The following is a 27,780-nucleotide window of genomic DNA, read 5'->3' as shown; positions in this document are numbered from 1 at the left end:
ACTGCACGACTTGAAAATACAATCCAAATGTTTGCGTTGCATCTTGCAGCAACAATTCATATCAATGCATTGAACAGAAAAACACATCACCACAGTCCTCATTCCAGAAAGGGTGTGTTTTTATTCTGCTAGGTAGAACTAATAGAAATGAAGTCAAGAGTGGCCACGAACATGCCGTTGCGACCGAAGTACACTGTACACGCGAGCTGCCAAAAGCTTGCATAGGCCTGCCGTTAACTTGAAAACAGGCTACGGGAAAGACTTGAATTGAGAACCCATCCATGGGTGAGCGAGTCAACCCGTTCCTAAGCAGCAAGCTTCATCAACAACCAAACATGTTACAGCGGACAAATATAACCTTACCTTAAAATGCTGTCTTGACCGCAGAAATCTAAAGAAAACCTTTCACTTAATCCACACATTTTGGCGCTATTGGTATAAGCATATCATAATGTGCTTCAAAAACTGGTGGGGCATCGGCGGAAAGCCAATTAAAAATCAGATTCGCTGCCATTGACTCAAAGTCATTTAGAAATTGTGCTTCATTTTCTGCAGTACCGTGTTTCACCATCGCTGTTAAACAGTGTGTCTCCCTGTTTAACCAGTTTTATCAGAACCGCCGGTAGCAGACAGCACAGACAGCTGAATCACGCTAACAAGAAGAAGGGTTTAAATTCGGATGTCGCGTTTAGCGCTTTCATATTGGTAAGCCGTGCTTCAAGTGTATAGGTATATACAGGTATATACTGTATATATATATATCAAGCTTATGTATCAAGCTTATATATCAATCTTCTATTCATTATTTTAAACAGAGCAATTCATGGCTGAATGGCCAAGTAGAAAAAGGTGTGTTGCATGTTTATTAGGAATGTTACAGATGAATGCTTGATTGATGGTCAAATGAATATACATTAATCAGTCAAAAGTGTTAATAACAGTATAGATAGATTTGTATTCTTTATTATTGAGATTTGATTGAGATCAAAGATCATAAATCCACAGTTAGGCACATTATTCATTTATTGCACAATTTATTCATTGGGTTTCACAAGTCTACATTTTTTTGCTTCTTTTTGTTTCTATCTCTCTTTAGAAAGTGTTTCCTGCCTGACACCGTTCCAAGGACATCACGTAGATCATGTAAGATTTCACAGCAAATAACACAGCATACAGTACTTAAGTCTATCTTTTCACAGAGTATTTCAGCAAAAAAGGAAAGGCAGGGTAATAGATCACTGATTCTTGAAAGTTTGGCAAAAACATGTCCCTGCAGTAAAATATTAATTCTGTTGAAAATCAACTACATTTTCACAAACAAAATGAACCCAGGTAATGGCCAAGGGGTCTGTCACACGAATACACAGTTGTTTGAAATATTTAAGTGTAATTTTATTACTTTTCATGGCTATAAACCTGTCCACTCCCTGTAAAAACGCCTGTCCCAAGGACTGGCATCATCATTTCAATTGACTTAAAATACAAAAATCACTAACAGAATTGAACAATATCACTGTGATGTGGAAGACCATATTAAAGTGGTTCTACAGATGTACACATAGTGGATGTAAACCAATATTTACTATTATTTACTGATTGCTCAAAATGTGTCCAGCATATTGGTCACCACCGTCAGATTTTTTCTAAAAGACAATAAAATCAGGTATGAACAAGGTAATTTTCATTACTGAGGACCCCTTTTCAAACCTTTAGCTCTACTGCCTACTTCACCATCACTGAAGCTCCTGTAAGTTTATTATTTTGTCCTCAATGTGTTGTTTGGACACTGGTACTGTCCCAACCATAAACTGTCAACACCGTCGGGGGTTTTAATAGTATTGTATTACATTAATGTTAATAAATATAATTTTTTTCAGAAAAGGTATGAAGCACCCAAGAAACAGAGCGAAAATGAAATGGCTAATGTGAACAAACAATGCATAATATTTAAAAGAGTGTTTTTTTGTCTCACACCGTCAGATGTCACCACCGTCAGATTTTGTTCTGCTCATCATGTTGTTCCATATTTTACTAAATTGTGCTGGTTAATGAAACATTACTAGGCATGTTAGTAATAATTGTGATCCAAAATGATACTCTAGCCACCACTGAGGTGCATTAGGAGGTTTTTTTGTTGTTCACCAAAAAACACATGTTTTACATGTTTTTGACATGTTTTAAGAATATGCATGCAATAAGTATCTACAGTTATGTTGAATTGTTAAAGTAATTCACTTTAATACAGTAAACATGTGTTTTTACTTCTAATTCTGTCTGCCGCTGTTGACAAAACAAGAAAGAGCCCATTTTATGAAAAATGTTAAAACATGGGGAGCTTGGCCAATGCATTCACTGCACAGGCAAGACCTACATCTATGATAATACACCTCTATATTTTGGATTTGAACAACTTAAAAGCTGTTTTTACCACATGTTCAACAACCAGTGGCTTACTTCCTAGATAATCTAACTAATGAAGTAAAAACACATGCTCATACTGTGCACACACAAAAATAAAGTGTTTATGCAAGATGCCATTGACTTGAGAGGGCTATTTATTTAGCTAAATGCAGATACTAATTAGGCCTCAGATTACTGTCACCACCGTCAGTTCTTAAGTCACCACCGTAAGAAGGAGTTTTGGACATTTTAAAGGAATGTGCTTACAACATTTTCCTTAGGAGTTGTTGAAATATCAAAGTAATAGCCAATGTAAGCCTACACGAATATTTGTGAAATTACAAAAAATTGTTTGTTCTATTTAGGCGTTAAGTAAGCATCGTATGACGGTACATATTTTAAAATTAGAACACATGAAACAGTATTAAAATAGAACAAAAGTGAATTTTCAACATTTAAAGGCATATGTGTGAACCAAAAAATACACATAATCACTTAAAAACTCCAGATACATATGCAACCAAATCAATACAATTTTAATAACTTTTAATTGTGTCTGACGGTGTTGACAAAAAACAAGGTATGATCGGAGAAAAGCCTGATTTCTGAAAAAATACATAATGGGGAGATTGGCCTTGTGCATTTCTGAAAAGCCAAGACCTTAGTCTACGAGGATATACCATATAATTTTGTAATTCACTTTGTTTTTTTCTGTCAACATTACAACCTGTTTTAGCCACTTTCTCAAGAATCAGTGAGATGTTTTTTTTTCTGGCGCGTTTTTACCATATTAACCAGTAGGCTGCATCAAACGGCCCCTATGAAAAAATATTGCCTTGGCCCTATAGACCCCTTTAGAGTTTGTAAACAGGTATGATGTAATTTGGCTGCGTGCGCACTGCAGGTTCAAAACCATCCATGCTCCGTTCACTTGAACAGAGACTCGACAGGTGTTTTTTTCCAAAATAAGATAACGGATGCTCGCGCTAACCTCAGATATGCAGTGGGCACCACGGACACGTGTATTCCTGGCGATAGTCATCAGTTCAGTCAGTAGTTTAATGTCTTGTAACAACAAACATCTCCTATGCTTCTGGAACAGCCTCCTCCCTCTCAAAATAACATAACAAGTGTACTTTTCGGAATCTCTATTTTTTATCAACGTACACGCTTCAGAACGGCAGTTTTTCTCTCTTTACTGTCTGCACTGTCACCCAGTATTACATGCAGAATCACCACTCCCGATAACCAAATAACAAAAAACGAAAAACGGCTGGTTATTTCATTATTTCGTTTTAGTGATAAACGAAAAAACAAATTTTGATCTGTATTTCCAAATGTTATTTTCTACTTCATTTCAAAATAACGCCAATGAAAAAAAAGGTTGACGTACTATTTTTCATTTTTGATATTTTCATCTCTCGTCCGTAGTCTATGTGCCCCGGAAGTTATAGCCTACAAGCCGACCTCGATTAAACAGGTTTAAGCTTAACTCATAACTAAATCCATACTGGATGTTGTCAGAAGAGGTGTTTTGAAACATATATGTGAAATTCACAGTCTAAAACAAATCCAAACGGCAATATTTTTATGAAAATCTATCAGTTGAAAGCTTTCATGTCCGTCTACATGGCCTGACGCGCCTTGCCTGCATGGACGGGCGCACTCTGTCCATGGTGCTGAAATCGCGGCACCAAAGAATCTTTTAATTCTAACGTCTCTGGCTGCACTACTCCTATGTGTGAAGCACGTTACAGTTTCATGAGTGAATACGTACAGACAGTCTACAAAAGACCAAACAATACAACCAATCAATACTGTTGTACCCTTTGCCGACATAAGGCTCTCACATGCACGTCACAAAACAATAATCCACGCGGCGGGACTATTTTGATTATATTCCTTCCAAAAAATGTCAAAATGACACAAAACTCAGTAATTTGCATTGTCCGTAATTATACCAAACTAAAACAAAAGTATACACGGAGAAGATAGTCCACGTTACAAAACTTCACCAAAAATGCGAGCCATATCACAAATGAAGGCCATTCAAAATGCTGTCAAAATCTTGCAATAGAAATGGACAATTCGGTGCATAAAGCCAACCAATAAAAAACATATTGCCTCAGCTGTGTGATAAAAATGTTCTATGCACAGTAAAATCACTCTGTGTAAAATATGTTGAAATTTAGATGAATTCTACTGGGTCCACCAGGCCCATGAAAATGCAAAATAATGGTGATAGTGATGGGCAACCTGGTTCCAAAGCTGAAGTCCAGTGCCACATACGTATTCCAAATGACCTACCTAGTTTTATCAGAGAATCTCTAACAGGGAGAATGTTCACACTGATTGGTTCCCATTGTAGCCAGTTTTCTTTGCATGCATACTGCAGTTCCTATGGAGTGTCCACTAGGTGGCGAGTGTTGGTAAGTCCTTCATGTGGGGAAATGTATGGAATGGAAAGGGGAACCCATATGCTAAATACATTGCTACTGCGATTTCCAGTCACAAATATCACCAACAAAACATTCCTGGTAAGCACTATGACTGGTGTTTAACAATAGGCTGTATTGACAAATCGTTCAGGGCCCTGTTTCTCAAAAGCATGGTTGCTAACCAGTTAGAAACGCACCCCAGGTGTGTAGTTTTACAGCAGGTTAGAAGATTTCGACCTGTACTCGCTAGCATCCCGCTAATGTTTATGGTTTGGCCTCATAAAAATTGAGCTTTGTGACCCAGTATATAATAATCTAGTGGCGCAAAATAATCGAAACGCTACTCATATGGGGTGTTATTATTTCTAGCTTTGAACTGAATATTAATATTTCAGGACAAAAAATTATAAAAAAAATCACAAAAAATATAATGGTAGAAAACTCCATTGACACCCATTCATTTTGCACTTAGGTAGGATTAGGGTTAGCCAGTTGTGGCTAGTAGCTAGTTCCGTGAGTGAACACCCCCTGGTTTTACCTTTCCAGTTAGGGCACTTGGACAGGTAAAACCAGGTAATTTGAAATCTGTGGCACTGGATTGTAGCTTTTGAATCCAGGTTTCCCATTGTCTTACAACAGAGGTGGACAAACCCTGTGACACATTTGCCCAAGCAAATATAATGAACCAGCTGATCCTAATTACCACTTAAGCCAGGTTGATGAGGTAATTAGTGAAATCACCTGTATTGGGAGCACAAACTGAAGGAATATCTAAGCAGGGTGTATATTCAGTCGATCCACTTACTGTACACAGACTTCAGTCTCGGGACAGACTGATGATCAAACTTCAGGCAAAATTGTTGTTTTGCAACACAATATCAATTCCATGCTGCCTTGGACCACTGCTAGTATCAAGCAAGAGATTGCAAAGCTGTATGACTGTTATATTTGTGTGTTTCACCTGTGGGCCTACAATTCATGGAGGAACATCTGTACTAAAGCTGTGAATGCTCCTTGGAATGACTAGGCTACAAGGCAGTCAATACAACTGTATCGAAGAGTGCCATTACTTCTTTATCCCATCGCCTGTGGTAGTATTTCACTTTACTCTCATCAGATGAATACCATAACTTATCTGAGAGGCCTTGGCAATGAACCCATGACCTGGTGATACCCATGACATACCTAGAAGTCACTTTAGTACAGGTTTTGGGAAGCCACTCTCTCCAACATCACAGTTGTATTGACTGTACTCTATTGACCTACTGCGTGATTTCTTGAAAAAACACAAGTCATTCCAAGGAGCATTCACAGCCTTAGTACAGATGTTACACCAGGAATTGTAGGCCCACAGGTGAAACACACAAATATAAGTCATACAGCTTTGCAATCTCTTGCTTGATACTAGCAGTGGGTCAGCTGGTTCATTGTATTTTAGACAGTGAGTTTTTACTGGGTGTAGAACATTTTTACTATCGGGCTAAGGCAATATTTTTTCATAGGGGGCGTTTGATGCACCCTATTAACCAGAATCCTCTTCACAACTCAAATGCAACCAAAAATGTAAAAGGTTTGGGGAAAAAATCATGGGCTAACACCCTCAAAACTAAACTGTTGCCATCCTCTTTCTTGTAAAACAGCACTTTTCTTCAAGCAATTGAGACATTCCATTATTTCCAAGATTCAAATGTTTATTTTATTTTATTTATTTTAATAATCCCCCACCTCATGCAGTCACTTAAATCTATTCTGTGTTTATTAGGTAATGACAACTACAGAACAATATTCACACAGCACAAGGACTATCTGAAGAAGCAGGTTGAGAACATCCGTGAACGTGTGTTGAATCCAGACTCACAGAAACCTCATGGCAGCATCGACACAACCCTCTACATCACTGAGGGAGAATACAAGGCCGTGGATGTGGAGCATGGAGTTGCGCAAGTAGAGGTGCGAGGCTCTGAAGACACTCAAATCAATTATAATGACATCTTTAATCCTCTACCAGGACAGAATGGTCCCATCAGAGCTGTGCTGACCAAGGGAGCTCCCGGCATTGGAAAAACCGTCTTGGTTCAGAGGTTCATCAGTGACTGGGCAGATGGAAAGGCCAACCAAGACATAGATGTGGTGATTTTGCTCCCTCTTCGATTGCTGAACAGAATAAAAAGGGAAATTAGTCTTCAGCAGCTTTTGTCTCAGCTCTACCCTAGTCTACAAGAGTGGGTGAATAGTGTGAAGCTTGAAGATTACCAGATTTTATTCATCTTTTTTGCTTTGGATGAGTGCAACCTCCCGTTGAATTTTGAGCAAAACCGGAAGCTGTCCGACATCTCACAGAAAGCCTCGGTGGACACGCTCGTAACAAGCCTGATCATGGGTTCTTTGGTCCCCAACGCTCGCATCTGGATCACGTCACGACATGTGGCAAGTGACCAAATTCCTCCTGAGGTCATCGACAAAGTTACAGAAGTAAGAGGATTCACTGATGTGCAGAAGGAAGAGTATTTCAAGAGGCATATCAGTGATGAGGGTCTGGCTGAGCGCATCATCTCCCACATCAAGGCATCAAGAAGTATCCAAGCCATGTGTCGCCTGCCAGTCTTCTGCTGGATTGCTGCCACTGTGCTTCAGCAGATGGAATTCAGTGATGAGATACCAACAACTCTGACAGAGATGTTCATACACTTCCTGCTCATTCAGACTACCAGTAGGCACAAATATCAAGGTGACAATAAGTCAGCAAAGCAGGATACCTTGGAAGCACAAAAGCACAACATACTGAAATTGGCGGAACTTGCCTTTAAGCAACTGAATGAGGGCAACTTAATGTTTTCACATAATGACCTAAAGCAATGTGGCCTTGACAAAACCGAAGCCTTGGTGTACTCCGGATTGTGCACTGCTACCTTGAAGGGACAGGCTGCCATTTTTGGGGAAATGTACACATTTGTGCAGATCACCATTCAGGAGTTTCTGGCTGCCCTGTATATCTTTGTGTCCTATGTCAAGGAGGATACAGAAGCACTAAGACCTCTGTTAATGAAGAAGTCAAGCATGCAAAAGATCCCAAGAAAACACCCTTCCCTAGAGGAACTCCTCAGGTGCGCTGTCAACAGTGCGCTAGAGAGCAAGAGTGGGCATCTGGATCTGTTCGTCCGCTTCCTTCACGGGATGGCCATGGAGTCCAACCAAAAGGTCTTGAGAGTACTTCTGGCATGCCAACAAGACAACCCAAGGTATATCAGCAACCCAGATTGTCTAAAGAGAGCTGCTCAAAACCTGAAAGACATAAAACGTAAGGACATCTCCCCTGATCGATGGATCAACCTCCTCTACTGCCTTGTGGAAATCCATGACACGACAGTGCACCAGGAGGTCCAAGCTTTTATGCACTCTGAGACGGGTGCGTTGAAACGGCTCAAACCGGCCCACTGCTCAGCCTTAGCCAGTACATTGATGATGGCAGCCATGCCTATGGATGAGTTTGACCTGAAGAAGTACAAGACATCCGATGAGGGCAGGAGAAGACTGGTTCCGGCAGTGCGGTCCTGCAAAAAGGCTCTGTGAGTTTTTTTCATTAAGTTATTCTGTGTAAAACTTTCTCCTAACTTTCCCCTAGCATCACTATGTAATGCAACTAGTGTATCTCTTACAGCACATTATCTCCCAGTGCACTAATGTGGTTAATGCAACATTTTGTGCACTGCTCTACAGCCGCCACTGCAACATTTTCTGGCTTTGAATAAATGAAGTCTGTCTGTCTATCTATCTGTCCATCTATCCATCTATCCATCTATCTATCTATCTATCTATCTATCTGTCCATCTATCCATCTATCCATCTATCTATCTATCTATCTATGTCTGTTTATCTGTCTGTTGGTTATTGCAAAGGGTCTACAACAGGGGTGTCAAACTCTAATTCCAAGTAGGCCAAAATCCAAATTTGGGGTGAAGTCGCGGGACGAATTCAGTATTTAAAATACATTGAAATTGTACATACAGAAGATTTAAAGCTAGTCAAATAACACGTTCCCATCCTATCGTAGTATAGATATACATACACTAGTCTGGACCCACTCATAATTCCTGTGATGCACAATTTTTTGTCTTCAACTCATATTTTCTACATATTCATGGTGTATGTGGGCCAACTGTAATACACATTTGAAATGATCTCGTGGGCCAAATAAAATGGCTCCGTGGACCAAATTTGCCCCCTGGTCCTACACAAACATTACATTCCTTTTTTGTAGTAAGGATTGACTTTGTAGACTTACAGACTGTAAACTCATGACATCCTGTGCAGTCCTCGTTTCTTAATGTAACCAAGTGGTAAGGACAGGAGAGTTTTAAACTCTAAATTTCACAGTTTTTCTTACTAAATAGACTACGCCACCCTGGGATAAGAATGGGAACTACAGCCCAGGGACTGTATGAAAACCTTAGATTTGACCCCCACACAAGTTCTGTTGCATTAACGAGGAAACGTGGATTCCGTAACAAAATAATCTCTTTATTAACAACTTCACATATAAATATAAAAATCCGGACAGTTAAAATTTTTTCCACCACAATGCACACACACACTCGCACTCACATACACACTCACACAAATCGGTACAAAAAGGGAGGGTTCTCAAATACAGGGCAGGTGCACCCAAGAGGGGGGAATTATACTAAGCCCCCTGTCTAGGTCTTGGATAAGTACACACAAACACTCGTGCCCATGCACACACTAAGTGAAGGTGAATTATTGCACTCACACACAGGTAACACTGCACTGCACTGCAATTCACTGCACACCACGTGACCGGACCCACCACCAGGGGGGGAAGAGGACCTCCCTCTGGGATTACCTGCACCTGTTAACAGAAAAGAAAAGGGTAAATAAGGGGGTAATCAAGGGCCTGCCACTTGCCCAGCAAATAAAGACAAACAAAATGAAATAAACTGAATTGCAGGGCCCACCAGCAAAATCTAACTCGCCACAGAAAGAGGTTGCTACAGGCGAGAGCAGGACTGATGAGAATTAGTAACGACACTCAGGCCAGGGGCATTGGTTTAGGCTACAAGCCGTGCACATTCAGTAATTATAGAAACAAAAACAAAATAATTCAAATTGAAGTTCTCAACTCAAGTCAAACAAAAATAATCAAACAAAAGAAAGAAACATCCCTCAAAGAAAATGTACAAAATAAACAAATTAATCGTGTTCTCACCACGACATAACAAGACACTCACTCACACAGACTACATTCACGCACACACTGAACTCGGCCACATGCGCCACCTGCGCAAGTTAACTTATGCTGGGCTGCTGAATGCTTTCGGAGTGATAGCCCTCGGATGACCGGACACTGCGACGCGTCAGTCCGAAGCACGTATCGAGGGGGGACAAAACAGCAGCAATTCAGAGCGAACCGGGAGTCTGCAGCTACACCCAGGCGCCTACAAATACAGAGGATAATGCGATGTAACTGGGCTATTGTACCAATTTTACAACGTGATGAAAAGTTGAAGCGGTATACTCACGTTCCACAACAGCAGAGGAGGAGAGGAGGAAGACAATAAAGGCCGACGAGTCAGAGGAAACTCAAACCCACGCTACAACAAAATACATAATCGGTTAGACCCGAGTCAAACAAATCAAAACTTTAGCGAACGTGTGGCGTCATTTGGGTGGCCTACCTGAGCCAGAAGGAGAGAGCTCTCGGAGCTTTGGTAGATGAACAGGGTAGCCAACAAACAGCTGATGGCACCGGTAGATACACTTGTACGAGGCGGAGAGCGTGTCACGCCAAGTTGAATTTGGCAACAGATCGGAGTGCAAAGAGTAGACCAGAATGCACGTTTGGATGGACAAAGGAAAGCACGTTGACCGACAGCTATTCCTCCTAGCTTGCGAAAAGCCGGCGTCTCAGCTGGAATGAAATCAGCTGTGAGATCAGCTGATAGGTCGGTGTGACGTGATGACGCACGCACCGCAAATGAAAAAGGAACGTCAAAGCCCACTTTGCTACATTAACCACTTTGAGTAAAAGCATCTGCTAAATGTAATGTAATGTAGTGTAAGGTGACATATCCATTTTTACGACCTGTTTTACAATGTCTGTGTGTCCCAATTTTTGTCTTTCCTCCCGTCCTTGCCTTGTGCTTATGGCCTCGAGATAAGAAGCAACGTCATTGACACAAACTAGAGTGACAGTCGGGTCGTGTTTCTGATATCTGCGGTCGCCATTTTACTCCAGGTTTTACACCAGACCATGCAGCAAACGGTATCGCTGTAGCCTAGGCTACTGTAGCCATGTCGGGGAAATATACATGCAATTTGCGTTTGTGTGTTTGCATACGTGAAGCACATTAACGGACTATGGAAGTTAAATAACGTAGCTATGATATTGTCTACTACAGTCTGTCTTTTTTTCCCCTGCACTGGCACCGCATAGTGCAAGTAAATTTGTCCGCCAAATGCATTTACGACGAGGGCTCTCACAACTTTGCAACCAGGGCAAAGAAAGCGTCTTTCTGCACGGGCGCCCCAGGTGTGATAATCCCTCCCAAATCATCTTTTTTAACAACTAAAACCGTTGTTGGCAGCTGATATAGTCTCAGGTAAGATGGAAGCGCTATGTCCTGATCTCCTCCTACTGTTTAGTACCGACTTGATTGTTTTCTCCTCGGAGGCGGAGAGTCAAGCCGTGGGTACGGCTTCTTCTTCTTTTTCTTCTTCTTCAGTCGGGTTTTATGGCGGCTGACAAACGCAGTGCATTGCCGCCATTTACTGGAGTGGGGTGTGATCACTTGGACTTAGTTCTACAGCCTATCTAACACTATTGAACGTAGGTAGAAAGATAGAAGGAAAGAATGAAAGAATGAGGGAAGGAAATAAAGAAAGAAGTCAAGTCAAGTCAAGTCAAGTCAAATTTTATTTATAGCGCATTTCATATTTACATAGACTCAATGCGCATATTAGGTAAAAGAAGCACACATAACAATTTAAACACAATTAAAACATTAACAACCCAATAAAAAATTGAAATGCACAAAATAAGAGTTAAAGATAAAAATCACGAATTATAAACTACAGAAAATAAAAAAGTTTTAAGACCCTTCTTAAAAGATACTATGGATTGAGGTGACCTTAATTCTAACGGCAGATTATTCCAGAGGGATGGAGCACAGTAACTAAAAGCGCCATGGCCGGTTTTTGTGTGAATTCTGGGGACAGTGAGAAGATATTTGTTGGAGGACCTTAAAGGTACACTGTGCAGGAAATGGACAAAAAAGGTACTGCAACTATTCTGCTCATTGAAACTGGGTTGCCTATGGCCAAATTTGATATGTTCATGAAAGTTTACTACGGTAAGTAACTAACTAATATTTTCTTGTATGGCCCAAGTACAGTCATTTTTGCAGCTAAAAATGGCTAATTATTGAAATTCAAAATGGTGGACCATAGAGAAGATCCCCCTTTTCATGTATGAAAAGTGCAATTTTTCCAGTCATTATAAATACTTAGAATTTGATGGTGGTGGTAAGTATTCATGAAAAAGGTAACATTAGTGAATGGGTAGCATGAATTCTGGAAATAAACAACTAAAAATCTCACACAGTGTCCCTTTAAATGACGGGTTGGTTTATGAAGAGATATTAGATCAGAAATATAGGGAGGGACTAGATTATTTAATGATTTATAGACAAGAAGGAGTATTTTGAATTCAATTATTTGCTTAACTGGGAGCCAGGGAAGAGATTTGAGAATAGGGGTGATGTGGTGATATTTGGGAGTTCTAGTGAGTATCCTTGCAGCTGCGTTCTGAATAAGTTTTAGTTTGTTTAACATTTGCTGAGTTAAACCAGCATAAAGTGCATTACAGTAGTCAATGCGACTGGAAACAAGAGCATGGATTACTTTTTCGGAATCATGTAGAGACGGAGTGTTACGCACTGTAGAGATGTTTCTAAGATGGTAAAAGGATGCCTTAAAAATGTTGGATATGTGCTTCTGAAAATTAAGATCAGCATCAAGGGTCACTCACAAGGTTTAACAATAGAATTAAGAAGTGGATAACATTTATTTCTGAGGGCCTTTGGGCCTACCAACAGAACCTCTGTTTTCGCATTAACATTAAGACATTTTGGGCCATCCAGGTCTCTATGGCAGACATGCATTGAGTGAGATCCTTCATAAGACTGGGGTCATCAAAATCAGAAAAAACAAAAAGGAAAAGAAAATGCCTAACCAGTTGATAAACTAAAGAAATCACACATAAATGTGGGCAACTGATTGGCAATAAAGAAACAAAGAAAGCAAATAAATCAAAAATAAAAGAACACACTCGTAAACAAACAAACTACACTGAAAACGAAAAAAAACAAAGTTCCTAAATGCGCCCAGCCAAGTTAGTGTCTCTGAGAAACGCTATAACTGCATCAGTGATGTGACGCGACAAGTTCACCCAGCAAGGTTGTTAAAGTCAAAGTCAGTTTAGATGTTTCGACTGCCTTCTTCAGGTGTTGTCTTTGTGTAGTGTAGTGTATGCAGTGTATTGAATTTCAAATTCTTTGTATGACCAGTGCATGTAAAGAAATTGACAATAAAATCAACTTGACTTGAAAACATGTTCAACATCTTCTTTCAACCCGCAGTGTTCACATAGACCAGTAGGATGCTTGTTAATAACAAACAGGCTGCTATTAAGCCCTGTGTGGCCTATCCTCAGTCTTGTGAACCACACTTCTATTTGTCTACAAGCATACCCTGACTTTTGAAAAGATACTTTCTTATGTATTCTGTACAAATGTCGACCCCTCTCCTCCTTATCCCATTCTGTTTGCCAGAGCTTATTAACACCGTCTTTAACAATGGTCTTTAGCTCAGATCTGCTGAGGGGGATACCTAGCTGAATTTCTTCAAAAGTTGTGGCCTCCTTTGCTAGTTCATCCACTGCCTCATTACCACTCACTCCTATGTGTGCTGGGACCCATACCAATTGGACATCTATTCCCTGACGTGTTAGATTAAACAACAATTGGCTAATTTCAAATATTAAATCCTGGCGACTTGAGGAGACGCCACTCTGAATGGACACTACAGAAGACATTGAGTCAGTACAGATAACAGGCAGAGGAGGTTTAACCTCTTCGATCCATTGGAGTGCAAGCATGATAGCAGACAGTTCAGCTGCAAAAATGGACAAATGATCACTGTAACGCTTTTGTATAGAAACGTCAAGGTCGGGTACGTATACAGCTGCCCCTACAAGATCCCCAGACGCATCAGTATACACCAGTGTATGATTAAAGAATCTCCGTTCCAAATAATGGTCAACATCCCTATATATCCCCTTCTTGTCCACTATGTTTCTCGCTTTGAATACAATTGAAGGCCTCTCAAACAACCACGGAGGTGTTCTGCTGATAGGAACAGTGTCACAACAAGAGACGGTGCTAATCCTCAGTTCATTTGCCCAAGTATTACCCTTCCAACCAAAACAGTTAAGATGAGTTTTGACGCGTTCCCAACAGTCTGTTAGGACCTGGGCCTCGTTTCCCGATAACGATGGTTCTTAGCATTACGTGTGTCGTTAACCAGTGATCCTACGAATGTTCTTAGATTTCCTACGACTGTTTCCCAAAGACACTCGTACATGAACGCGCGTGCACAGCCTCTAAGATCATTCGTAGCGTCGCTCTTAAGGATCGCTGTCCACATATGTGGTGCTGAAGTGTCCTCGGAGTGAACTGCGCCGTCATGCTGCTTTACAAAATGTAAGGCGTGTGTCAGTATCAAAAGTTGTTTTCTATAAGGGTGGGACTACATTTGTAGCAGTTTGCAACTATCGACAGGAGTTATTGTTGGCAAATGAAATAAAATGCACACACACACAATGAAATCATGCAAAACCATGAGCTACGCCGTTAAACCAGACAAAGCGCGTGCAGTTGGCTACCGTGCTTAATATTTAAGAAGACAAATAGGCCTAGGAGTTCCAAATTGGGATGTGCATTTGGGGAGCGGCGCGCAAAGTACCGCGCAACTCAAGGCTTTAACAACTGTGAGGGACATTTTGCACGGCAGTCTGATGTTATTAAAACAAAAAATCTACACGAATCCCCATCACTGCCTTTTTTATGTCATAGTTTACCCTTAGCCTACAACTATCGTGTCTTTTCTGCGTCGCCTTCCCTTTCTTAGGGTAGGCTACTTGAAAATGAAAGAGGGCGCAACGACTCGCTGACCGTTTTTCTTTTTTTTTATGTTTCGGTAGTGGCCTTCCGACATCACCACTCTTGTCTCTGGTCGCCGAAGCCCCCTATTTATTTTGCGTGTGGATGCCTTGTTCTTGTTCACGAAGCACCCACACAAATTATGATTGATCACAGTTTAATAATGCCCTGATTTATCAAACACAGCTGAACTATTTTACTGCCTGTAAAATGTTTTCCAAACACATTGCTTTTATTTTATACACATACACATTTAATGTTACCTTCTTATTTTCGTTACAGTGTCAACTGTGGTGCCATGATATTTACACTCCCGTCTTAAAGGAACAGACCACCCTTTTTTGATTTTCACATAATAGTAGCCCAATACGCCATACTGAACTTAAGACGTCGAAACCACAACCACAACCACAACCCAAACTTCTGCGGTCAGACTGTAAAGCCCTGTGGAGCCTTTGGAGATTTTCTGACTTCAAACTCACTCTGACATCCTGTGTTGTAATTTCTACTGACTTGCAGAGTGCAAACTCACCTTAGCGTTCTGTGAAGTCTTCATAGACTTGCAGACTGTAAACTCACTCTGACGCCCTGTGTTGTGATTTCTACAGACTTGCAGACTGTAAACTCACGGCAAAGTCTTGTGAGATAGTTGCCTCTGCATTGAAGGCCCCCCGCTCCCTGCTGAGGGAGCTGGACATGAGTCGGAACAACCTACAGGATTCTGGAGTGGAGTACCTCTCTTCTGGCCTGAGGAACTCAAACTGCAAGCTGGAGACCCTGAGGTAAATAGCATTCTGCCTCGCCTTCCCTTTCTTAGGGTAGGCTACTTGAAAATGAAAGAGGGCGCAACGACTCGCTGACCGTTTTTCTTTTTTTTTATGTTTCGGTAGTGGCCTTCCGACATCACCACTCTTGTCTCTGGTCGCCGAAGCCCCCTATTTATTTTGCGTGTGGATGCCTTGTTCTTGTTCACGAAGCACCCACACAAATTATGATTGATGACAGTTTAATAATGCCCTGATTTATCAAACACAGCTGAACTATTTTACTGCCTGTAAAATGTTTTCCAAACACATTGCTTTTATTTTATACATGTAACCTTGCCCCTTTTACTTGGGGCTGTACCAATCCCACTCAGGGGTCAAGTGAATGACCACAAGGCTGATATCACAAGAATGGTTATTTTTATTATTAAATGCAATTATCACAAGGTACAAATGGAATTTAAAAGTCTTTCTTCAAGGCAGCGGTCAACAGGCACCCCAAGACCAACACTTCACACAAAACACTTCTAAGTGAAAAGAAAAATAATACCACAAACCACCACTCTCACATAGTCTTGCAATCGCCAACAGAACAAAATAATGGAGGAGGGAAGGGAGAGGCTAGGAGCTTGAAGGAGATTAGAAACAACACTGCACTCAGTAGTTCCACACTCAGAGGGCCCTCTAATGGACACCAGTACACAAAGTTGAATTTTCCAGCACACAATGGTGACACCCCAATAGTTGGGCAAACGCACAATAGCTACTCCAAGCTCAAACAAAAAAGGGGGGGGGGAAAGGAAAAGCGGGACAGGGCAAAAGCAATTCCAATATGAGAGGGTCACTAAATAAACAAAAACACAATAAATGAAAATGAGGTGCACTGTTCACTCAGGTACCAGGGAAAAGCAGTGATTGACTACTCTACAATTCAGGGTATTGGGGCGGTTCACGCACACTGCCAGGGTATGAGGATAAGTCCAGACTCTGTTGAAAGACTGCGAGGTCCAGAATCGTGGGCTACAAGCTGCCCCAGTCAAGCTCAACAGTGCGGTGTGATACACCGCTGGTCCTGCTCAATACTCGCACGCAGGTGCACGGAATGTTATGTTAGTCGTGCGTCTCTACACACGTCATTAGGAATTCCCGGACAATAGCTGCTGATGGCCAAGGATGCACTGAAACATTTCAACACTAGGACAGACGCGTCTTTTCGTTTACGCTCACACCGTCTTGGGAGGTACTTGTGTCAACCCAGAGGTATTTTTAAACGGCAAACAGGTAAGTTCCCAGCACATGAACTTGGCGTTGCCTACACAAACGCCGACAGCAAACAATTCTTTCAGTGACGCCCCCCAGGTGAATTGAATATCAGTGATTACCTTGCGCGCCCTGACTCAAGGCTCATTGCACCGCCAGGTAGAGGCGGTGCCCTGGAGACGCCATAATAATTTGTAGTTTTCCCCAACAGGACTTCCTGGCTACATTACACCCCAGCATTCGAATGTCACCGTCCCGGTGACAAGCTCAGTCTAAGTGATTTTTCAGGACAGTGATGCTGCCAGATATTGGTTGGATCTCTTACACCCTATCGGCGACGGCTGACTGGGGTAAGTTAAAGGGATTGTGGTGCCTTCCCGCTGTGGACCGAGTTGACCGCCTTGGTAGGGTGTCTTGGTCTGGAGACTGAGGTGAATGGCTTGAGGATTGGGACCGGCCACTGATGGGGGACGGACATTCACCTGATGCCTGAGGATGTTCACTCGTAGAACTGGCCCCATCAGTCTCCTCACTGATCATTTCCTCAGGACCCTCTGATCCTTGCTGAGACAGGTGGTCTCCAAGTGCGGGTACCCATTCTGCTATCATACTCCCTTCCTCTTCTGCATCACTCTCCCGGTTTTGATTTTCTCGCTGATCCTCTTGGTTGTCAGGTGGGATGTCAGGTGGCACGTCGAGGAGAGCTAAAGTACCAGGAATGGGCTTCAATTCGTTGCGATGGATGTGAGAGACTGGTTCTCTGCTTTGTTGAGGCCTTATCTTATAGACGCGCCCTCCCGTGTCCATACATTCGACTACTTCGAATACCGTAGGGTTCCAACAGTCCTGGATTTTGCATCTTCCCTGTGGGTGATTCCGTCGATACACCAGTGTCCCTGGTGGCAACACATCTGCCACCTCTGGGTCATGACGAGCACGGCTGGCTGCTACTGCCTCAAGCCTCTGTTTTGCACGGCTATAGACGTTGGCCAGATGTTGGTGGTGCTGACTCACCCAGTCCTCTATGCCTCCACTTGTTGGCTCCTCCTCCGTCACCCCCAACAGGAAATCCACGGGTAGGCGTGGTTGTTGCCCGAACATCAGTTCATATGGAGAGTGTTGCGTGGACTGATGTATCGTGGTATTGTAGGCAAATAACAATTCCGGGAGGACTCGTGGCCAGCTCCTTTTGTGGTCTGGTGGCAAGGTTCTCAGCAAGTCATGGAGTGTTCGGTTGAACCTTTCACATTGTCCATTGCCAGCCGGATGGTATGGGGTCGTCCTACTCTTCTTAATGCCATACAGTTGGCACAAGCGCCTCAGCAAGTCACTTTCAAAATTGCGGCCTTGGTCGGAATGTATACGCTGGGGGACCCCATATGTATAAAACCACCGTTCTGTGAGGATCCGTACCACCGTACTTGCCTTTTGGTCTGGTGTCGGGTATGCTTGGGAAAATTTTGAGAAGACATCCGTGACAACCAGTATGTTTTCTTGACCATTGCTAGCCTTCTCCAACTGCGTGAAATCGATGGCAAGGATTTCCAGTGGCTTGGTAGCACGGAGACTGCCCATGAAGGTACGTACCCGAGGCTGGGATGCTTTGGAAAGGATACAGCGTTCACATTCAGCACACCACTTTTTAATGTCATGCATCATCCCCGGCCAGTAGCACCGCCGTTGTACAAGATCTGTGGTCCTTTCTGTCCCCTGATGCCCATGTTTGTCATGCAGATTGGTCAGAACCTCGTCTCTCAAGACTTTTGGTAGCAGCAACTGAGCCACCCTGACCCCTTGTGGCGGCACCCGAACATTTCGGTAAAGCACTCCCTCAATGGCTTGCAATCTTGGCCACTGCTGGACCAATTTTCTTAACGGGCCCCGCAGGTCTTCTGGTTCTAAGGCCCAGTCTTCCAGTTTAGGCCTGCTTCCCCTTTCCCAATAGCGCCCAAAAGCCTTCAGCAGAGGATCCTGTGATTGCAAAGTGCGCAGATCAGCGCGACAACGAACTGGGGCAGCATCAACGGCAAAAGTCCAGGCAGACTGGGCACTTATTACAGCGTTAATCTCCACCGGTATTGCAAACCCTGCTGGGGCCATGGCCTGGGCGGGAACTGGTGAAGGGGGAAGACGCGACAGGGCATCTGTATTCCGGTTGGCCGTCCCTGGACGATAACGTATTTCATAATTGAACAGTGCCAGCTGGGAGGCCCACCTCTGCTCCACCGCCCCTAGTTTTGCTGTTTGTAAATAACTGAGAGGATTATTATCCGTGTATACGGTGAATCTTGCCCCCATCAGGTATTCCCGGAATTTTTCTGTCACTGCCCATTTCAGGGCCAGAAACTCCAGCTTCATACTGCTGTAATTGGACATATTCCTCTCTGTTGGCCGAAGGCCACGGCTTGCAAATGCTATAGGCCGCCGTACCCCCTCTATGTCTTGAGCCAGGACCGCTCCCAACCCCTTGTGGCTAGCATCAATCTCCAAGTGAAATGGTTGTGTGAAGTCTGCAAAACCCAACACTGGGGTGGCTGTTAATTTGGCCTTAAGCTGTTGAAAGGCTTGCTCACATGTCGCATCCCAATGAGACTGAAAGGGGCCCGGGGCCTGAGGACTCGCCTTCTTCCTACTCCCTTGCAACTTCCCCACTAAGCTGTGCAGAGGCGCCGCTAAGCCTGCGAAGCCCTCAACGAATCTCCGATAGTACGAGGCAAAGCCTAAGAAGGAGCGAAGTTCTGAGACTTTAGTGGGTCTCCTCCATTCTGCTACAGCAGAAATCTTTTCTGGGTCTGTCGCCACCCCCTGGGCAGAAATGATATGCCCCAGGTACTTCACCTCGCTTTGGAAGAAGTGGCATTTGGTCAACTTAAGCTTGAGGCGATGTTGTTGGAGCCTGCCCAGAACCATCTCCAGTCGTTCCAGGTGTTGGTGGAAAGAGGTGGAGAACACCACTATGTCGTCCAAATACAGGAGCAGGGAATGAAATCTTTTATCTCCAAAAATCCTCTCCATTAATCGCTGGAAAGTACTGGGCGCATTGCACAACCCAAAGGGCATTCGGTTGAATTCAAATAGCCCAAAGGGTGTGCAAAAGGCCGTCTTCTCTTTGTCCTTCTCATCCATCGGCACTTGGTTATAGCCACTTGCCAAATCGAGCGTACTGAACCACTTTGCCCCGGCCAATGCATCCAGCGATTCCTCGATTCGTGGTAGTGGGTATGCGTCCTTGCGTGTCTTTGCATTAAGTTGCCGATAGTCTACGCACATACGAATGCCTCCATCTTTTTTCTGTACCACTACGATCGGCGCAGAGTATGGACTACAGCTGGGCTGGATAACCTTTTGCTCTAAAAGTCCCTGAATGTGGGCTTTTACTTGTTCGTACTGGGAGGGCGGGAGCCTACGGTAGCGTTGGCGTATGGGAACATTGTCCAGGAGGGGAATTGTATGCTGGACCAATGGGGTACAGCCAAGATCGGAATCATCATGGCTGAATGTCTCAGAGTACTTTTCCAGTAAGGCACGGGCCTCAAAGGTTTCACCAGGAGACAAGGTCTCCCATGACAAGTGCGAAAAATCTGGAGAACATGTTGCACTCGCCTCCACAGACTGAATAAGGACCACTTGTTCCTCATCTTGATTTTGGATGTGAAACTGTACAGGGCATCCTGATGGTAAAGGTTCGCCTAAGTGGAGGTCTCCTAGTGTCGTCTTGGCCGGCAGCCACCTATCCTGACTGCCCACATTAACCACAGGCACACTCACGGCTCCATTATTGATTGGGAGAAAAGCTGATGGAATGAGCAGATCTGCTGGTAGTCGGTTACCCCCTGGTGCCAATGGTTCCAGCAATGCAGAGGAAAGAATGGCACCAACTCGCTGGTTGCAGTCAGCTGGGACAAAACGTAGAGACCCAGCTGGAATCAGGACTGCTGGACCCCGCTGCACTCGGACTGACCCCACCCTTCCAGTGGTCTGCAATTGGTCAAAGTGCTGGCATTCAGCCAGCGCGCGGGCCCAGCCTTTACCTGCCAATGTAACGTCCGAGGCTTGAAAGAGAGATGCACCATGTTGATGGAAGAGCTCCTGATAGCAGCTACTGATTACATTCATTCCAAGCAAACCTGGGACCCGTCGTTTCTGAGCTTGGGTAGAGGGATCCTGGGTGGTGGCTACCACCAGAATACCCATCTTCGGGAGAACCTTCCCCAGAATTTGGACTTCCACTTCAGCATACCCTCGATAAGGGATTTCTAAACCGTTCGCTCCCTTCAATGTAAGCCAACTACACGATCTAAGAGGTATTTGAAGCCGTGGTTGGAGATGTTTCTCAAAGAACTCTTCGGTGACTGTGGTCACCATAGAACCCGTGTCTAACAAACAAGGTACGGCTAAGCCTTCCATTAACACCTCCACTACAGGACAGTTACCAAGGAGCTTTGAAGACACTGGTTGATGGGTGCCCAGGGAATACCCTTCTGATGCCTGGGCTACAGCATCAGAGGGTGCTAGTTTACCGCCGGTGACCTTGTGGCTGCACCATCAACTGGTGGGGGGGCCGAGGTTGCAGTAGGCAACAGGTTGGGACAATTTCGGGCCAGATGGCCAGGCTGGTTACAGCGCAGACATATAGGCGTACCGTCCGGCTGGAATCGAGGTTGGAACTGAAGTGTACGAGACCCACCCCCACTTCCCCTCCGAGGGTAATCTGAACGTTGTGGGCGAGGAACGGGCACTTGAGAGTGATTCATGGTTCGTTGTGGGGGTGATGGATTATCGAGCCGCTGCATAATGACATCTAACATAGCTTGTTGATGACGCAAGGTCTCCTTCACTTCGCTCATCTCTGAGTTGGGTTTGGCCGAAATGACGTTGAGGTCAGCCTCACACTCTGTGGTACCCTGTGCACTGCATGAATATGCCCGTGGTCTCTGCTTATTAGCATTCTCTCCCTCTTCTACCCACCGCACTGCCTCACTGCGTATGTCCAGAAAGGAGGAAGAAGGGTGTTGACGCACATGACGCTTTAACTCTCTTTTTAGCATGTTGTCTCGGACATGTTCTGCGAACTGGTCACGTAATACGACATCAGGGTCAGGGAAATATGATGGAGCCTTACGCTTCACCTTCTCCATAAGGGACATCAAACTATGTGAAAATTCACGCAATGACTCCCCCTCTAACTGCCGCCGCTGGAAGAATTGTTGCTGTAAATTAATATAAGACTGAGAACACCCATATGCATCCAGTAATATAGTGAAAATTTTGGTCGCATCGTCACGTTCACCATGTGGTCGGAATTTTACCTCTGCTTTTGCTTCCCCGTCTAATAAATCAAATACAAACAATGTTTTTTCAGCACTAGACATAGGACGAGCTGCCAATGACCTTTTGATCTCCTCCACCCACTCTTCTATACTCAGGGTGTCCTGAGAAGTCTTACCCGAAAATCTAGGGCATTTACGCTCCCTAGGAACAAACACATAACGCCCGGTGGTTTGGGGCGAGGGTGGCGTTGAACTACCAACCGAAGGGATTGCGGCTGGGGACGGGTTTACCCCTCGAGAAGCGGGGACAGGGTCACTATCTGTTTCCGAGCTATTGCCAGAATTGGGATTTACCTCAACCCGAGCAGGCCTTTGACTCACTTCTTCTCTGAGCTGCGCATTATCTGCTTGAAGTTTTTGTACCATCTCCTGAAGTGCTCTCAATTGTTCCGCCATATCGTCGTTAGACATGATGAGGTCTCACTGCACACAAACCAACACACCCACAAACACACACCAGCCAGACGCACGCCACACGCACACAACCGGCAAGCCACACACGCAACCCACACACCACACACAGCAGCCACACAGGAAAAAGAGGAAAAAGTAAAAAAAAAGGGAAAAAAACTAACAAACAAGGTGAGTGATTACAGTCAAGAACTTAAACTTCAAATCATACAGGCTCCCCCAGTGATACAGAGGCCCACAGCGTAATAGAGGGTTTCTGTCGTCGTCTGGTTCGATGTAGGTCGTCTTGTAGCTCAACCACTGCTTTTCCCCAGGTGTACCTGACTAAAACAGCCTTGTAAAATCAGCCTCTTTCATAACCCTGCTCGCAGCGCCAAATGTAACCTAGCCCCTTTTACTTGGGGCTGTACCAATCCCACTCAGGGGTCAAGTGAATGACCACAAGGCTGATATCACAAGAATAGTTATTTTTATTATTAAATGCAATTATCACAAGGTACAAATGGAATTTAAAAGTCTTTCTTCAAGGCAGCGGTCAACAGGCACCCCAAGACCAACACTTCACACAAAACACTTCTAAGTGAAAAGAAAAATAATACCACAAACCACCACTCTCACATAGTCTTGCAATCGCCAACAGAACAAAATAATGGAGGAGGGAAGGGAGAGGCTAGGAGCTTGAAGGAGATTAGAAACAACACTGCACTCAGTAGTTCCACACTCAGAGGGCCCTCTAATGGACACCAGTACACAAAGTTGAATTTTCCAGCACACAATGGTGACACCCCAATAGTTGGGCCAACGCACAATAGCTACTCCAAGCTCAAACAAAAAAAAGGGGGGGGAAAGGGAAAGCGGGACAGGGCAAAAGCAATTCCAATATGAGAGGGTCACTAAATAAACAAAAACACAATAAATGAAAATGAGGTGCACTGTTCACTCAGGTACCAGGGAAAAGCAGTGATTGACTACTCTACAATTCAGGGTATTGGGGCGGTTCACGCACACTACCAGGGTATGAGGATAAGTCCAGACTCTGTTGAAAGACTGCGAGGTCCAGAATCGTGGGCTACAAGCTGCCCCAGTCAAGCTCAACAGTGCGGTGTGATACACCGCTGGTCCTGCTCAATACTCGCACGCAGGTGCACGGAATGTTATGTTAGTCGTGCGTCTCTACACACGTCATTAGGAATTCCCGGACAATAGCTGCTGATGGCCAAGGATGCACTGAAACATTTCAACACTAGGACAGACGCGTCTTTTCGTTTACGCTCACACCGTCTTGGGAGGTACTTGTGTCAACCCAGAGGTATTTTTAAACGGCAAACAGGTAAGTTCCCAGCACATGAACTTGGCGTTGCCTACACAAACGCCGACAGCCAACAATTCTTTCAGTGACGCCCCCCAGGTGAATTGAATATCAGTGATTACCTTGCGCGCCCTGACTCAAGGCTCATTGCACCGCCAGGTAGAGGCGGTGCCCTGGAGACGCCATAATAATTTGTAGTTTTCCCCAACAGGACTTCCTGGCTACATACACTTACACAATTAATGTTACCTTCTTATTTTCGTTACAGTGTCAACTGTGGTGCCATGATATTTACACTCCCGTCTTAAAGGAACAGACCACCCTTTTTTGATTTTCACATAATAGTAGCCCAATACACCATACTGAACTTATGACGTCGAAACCACAACCACAACCACAACCCAAACTTCTGCGGTCAGACTGTAAAGCCCTGTGGAGCCTTTGGAGATTTTCTGACTTCAAACTCACTCTGACATCCTGTGTTGTAATTTCTACTGACTTGCAGAGTGCAAACTCACCTTAGCGTTCTGTGAAGTCTTCATAGACTTGCAGACTGGAAACTCACTCTGACGTCCTGTATTATCATTTCTACAGACTTGCAGACTGTAGACTCACCGCAAAGTCTTGTGAGATAGTCGCCTCTGCGTTGAAGGCCCCCAGATCCCTGCTTCGAGAGCTGGACATGAGTCACAACAACATGCAGGATTCCGGAGTAAAGCACCTCTCTTCTGGCCTGAGGAACTCAAACTGCAAGCTGGAGACCCTGAGGTAAATAGCATTCTGCCTCGCCTTCCCTTTCTTAGGGTAGGCTACTTGAAAATGAAAGAGGGCGCAACGACTCGCTGACCGTTTTTCTTTTTTTTTATGTTTCGGTAGTGGCCTTCCGACATCACCACTCTTGTCTCTGGTCGCCGAAGCCCCCTATTTATTTTGCGTGTGGATGCCTTGTTCTTGCTCACGAAGCACCCACACAAATTATGATTGACAGTTTAATAATGCCCTGATTTATCAAACACAGCTGAACAATTTTACTGCCTGTAAAATGTTTTCCAAACACATTGCTTTTATTTTATACACATACACATTTAATGTTACCTTCTTATTTTCGTTACAGTGTCAACTGTGGTGCCATGATATTTACACTCCCGTCTTAAAGGAACAGACCACCCTTTTTTGATTTTCACATAATAGTAGCCCAATACACCATACTGAACTTATGACGTCGAAACCACAACCACAACCACAACCCAAACTTCTGCGGTCAGACTGTAAAGCCCTGTGGAGCCTTTGGAGATTTTCTGACTTCAAACTCACTCTGACATCCTGTGTTGTAATTTCTACTGACTTGCAGAGTGCAAACTCACCTTAGCGTTCTGTGAAGTCTTCATAGACTTGCAGACTGGAAACTCACTCTGACGTCCTGTATTATCATTTCTACAGACTTGCAGACTGTAGACTCACCGCAAAGTCTTGTGAGATAGTCGCCTCTGCGTTGAAGGCCCCCAGATCCCTGCTTCGAGAGCTGGACATGAGTCACAACAACATGCAGGATTCCGGAGTAAAGCACCTCTCTTCTGGCCTGATGAGCTCAAACTGCGTGCTGAAGACCCTGAGGTAAATAGCATTTTTTACATGTGATGACGCACTAAGGTGTTATCTGCGTCAGAGAGCTATTAGCCATTCAATCCAATAAACTCTACAAACCAATGAGGCATGTGTTCTACGGAATTTACAAACCCATGTTAACTTGTGACATGGAGATCCAGGAAAAAGTTGATAATAGGCAGGCAGTTAGGTTGTTGAGCTTTTGGCCCAGATGTTACTTGTTCAATTCCCAAAATTGCCAGTTGTAATGAATGATCACCTCCTCCATTCTGCTCCATAACAGAGGTACCCTGAGCATGGAACCATCCCCATGTACTGCTCATTGAGGCATTTTTAATTAGCCTAGTCCTAGACTAGTTTTGCAATTATTGATTAAAAACCTACAAAACTGTTATTTTCCCTCTTACAACAAATGTAAATGAAAGAAGATGTGGTATATTGTGTTTCATATTATTCTTAGATGAGAAAAAACATTTCTGTTAAGATTTATGTAAAGGTTTATATGTCAAATGTCCTGCGGAGTGACTGTAACATTAATGAAACCTGAAATATAATATATATATATATATATATATATATATATATATATATATAAATTAACCAACAACATTTTGAATAATATATAAAGCATTTGGCATGATTGCATAAATATTAACCTTATATTCAAATATATGAATGTGAAAAAAAACTAAATACAGTAATACAAGTTCAATTTCGTAACACAAATTGTGTCCTGCGGGGTGACATGCATGTCCGGTTTGTGGACGGGCAGCTGCAAGGCCAACTACAAGGGTCTTAAAGACAGGCTCCTAACCAGTCAGTACCTCAGTTATTGGAGAGTGGTGTGGAAGTTTAAGGTGACTATTCACCTCTTACTATGTCTACATATTGCAATGTTTCTGTCACGCAATGCTTAGGTTCATTTTATGGTGTCCTGTGGTGTGACTGCTCTTATAGAAGGACGAAAAAAGTTTTTTATAAATGAAAACACATATTAAGATTAAACACAATATCATTATCTAGTTAGCATGAGCTAAGAGGTCAGTCATTTATTCAAAAGTATTAAAATGGCCACAATGTAGTGATTTTCCTGTGGTGTGACTTCATGTCCTGCGGATTGACATGCCTATGCAATGTGTTACTCAGTCCTTGCTTGTTTTTCATGTATCATGCAAGGATATAAGGATGCAGTGAAATCACAGTTGTCTGCCTGTACGAAGCATAGGCGTGTGTGGGTGGGGGTGGGGATGCGGGTGGGTAGTAGTGTGTGTGTGGGGTGGGAGTTAAAGGAGCAATAGTACAAAGTGCATGGGGGATATGTTTGTGCAGAAAATTAATAATTTTATTGTATCTTACAGAAATGTCACACCAAGAATGTCACACCGCAGGGCACATTTTCCCTAAAATGGCAAAAATTAGGCGAAATTTTTTCATCATTTTTTTTCAGGAACTTGAATAACTGTTTTTTTTTTTGCGCTACGCCCTTGAACGTCAATCACCCATATACAGTAGCATCAAGAGCATGTGCAAATCCGAATTTGAATTCGGTCTGGGTCAGTTGCCCAACCTACAATGTCTCTCCACAACCACTATGACCATGACTCCTACTATTAATATTAGTAGTAGCAATATTAACAGGAAACAATGCTATTATATATCTGCTATCCTCTGTCGCCTTTCAGGTTGTCTGCCTGTGGCATCACTGGGAAAGGCTGTGAGTTGCTGGCCTCTGCCCTGACGGCAAACCCCGCCCACCTCAAAGAGCTGGACCTGAGCTCCAATCATCTTAAAGAGGCGCAGCTTAGGACACTCCAGTCAATAAAGGAAAATCCAGAGTCGGCATTGGAAATACTCAGGTGAGACAATAATGTTACTATATTATATGTTTCAGTTTGAAATTGTATTACTATACGGTATTAATGTTTAAAATAATTCGAAATTACTTTATACAATTTTAATGAAAATATTTTTTTCGTTTGAAGAGATAATTTATGGTACTCTTAACACCGATGGGCTACAGTTGTGTTT

The 27,780-nt window shown here is 43.4% G+C and overlaps 1 protein-coding gene across 1 annotated transcript; it reads left to right on the top strand.

Annotated features, from left to right (window-relative positions):
* The first annotated feature begins 281 nt into the window (after nt 1-281).
* LOC134442824 (protein NLRC3-like) lies at nt 282-27,652 on the top strand. Its single transcript, XM_063192781.1, has 5 exons — nt 282-285; nt 973-1,143; nt 6,601-8,404; nt 24,742-24,915; nt 27,435-27,652. The coding sequence occupies exons 1-5, from the start codon at nt 282-284 to the stop codon at nt 27,610-27,612; spliced, it is 2,331 nt and encodes a 776-aa protein (XP_063048851.1). The 3' UTR covers nt 27,613-27,652.
* Nucleotides 27,653-27,780: the final 128 nt, after the last annotated feature.

Source organism: Engraulis encrasicolus, unplaced genomic scaffold (assembly GCF_034702125.1).
Source record: "Engraulis encrasicolus isolate BLACKSEA-1 unplaced genomic scaffold, IST_EnEncr_1.0 scaffold_249_np1212, whole genome shotgun sequence".
NCBI classification, from domain to species: Eukaryota; Metazoa; Chordata; class Actinopteri; order Clupeiformes; family Engraulidae; genus Engraulis; species Engraulis encrasicolus.
Note: the sequence above shows the minus strand (reverse complement) of the source record. Positions and strands in the feature narration are given on the sequence as shown.

What these genes read in the sequence shown, in the direction of transcription:
- LOC134442824 (XM_063192781.1), top strand. An exon ending in AAGGACATCACGTAGATCAT is followed by an intron (nt 1,144 to 6,600) that starts GTAAGATTTCAC and finishes TGTGTTTATTAG; the next exon opens with GTAATGACAACTACAGAACA. An exon ending in CGGTCCTGCAAAAAGGCTCT is followed by an intron (nt 8,405 to 24,741) that starts GTGAGTTTTTTT and finishes TCATTTCTACAG; the next exon opens with ACTTGCAGACTGTAGACTCA.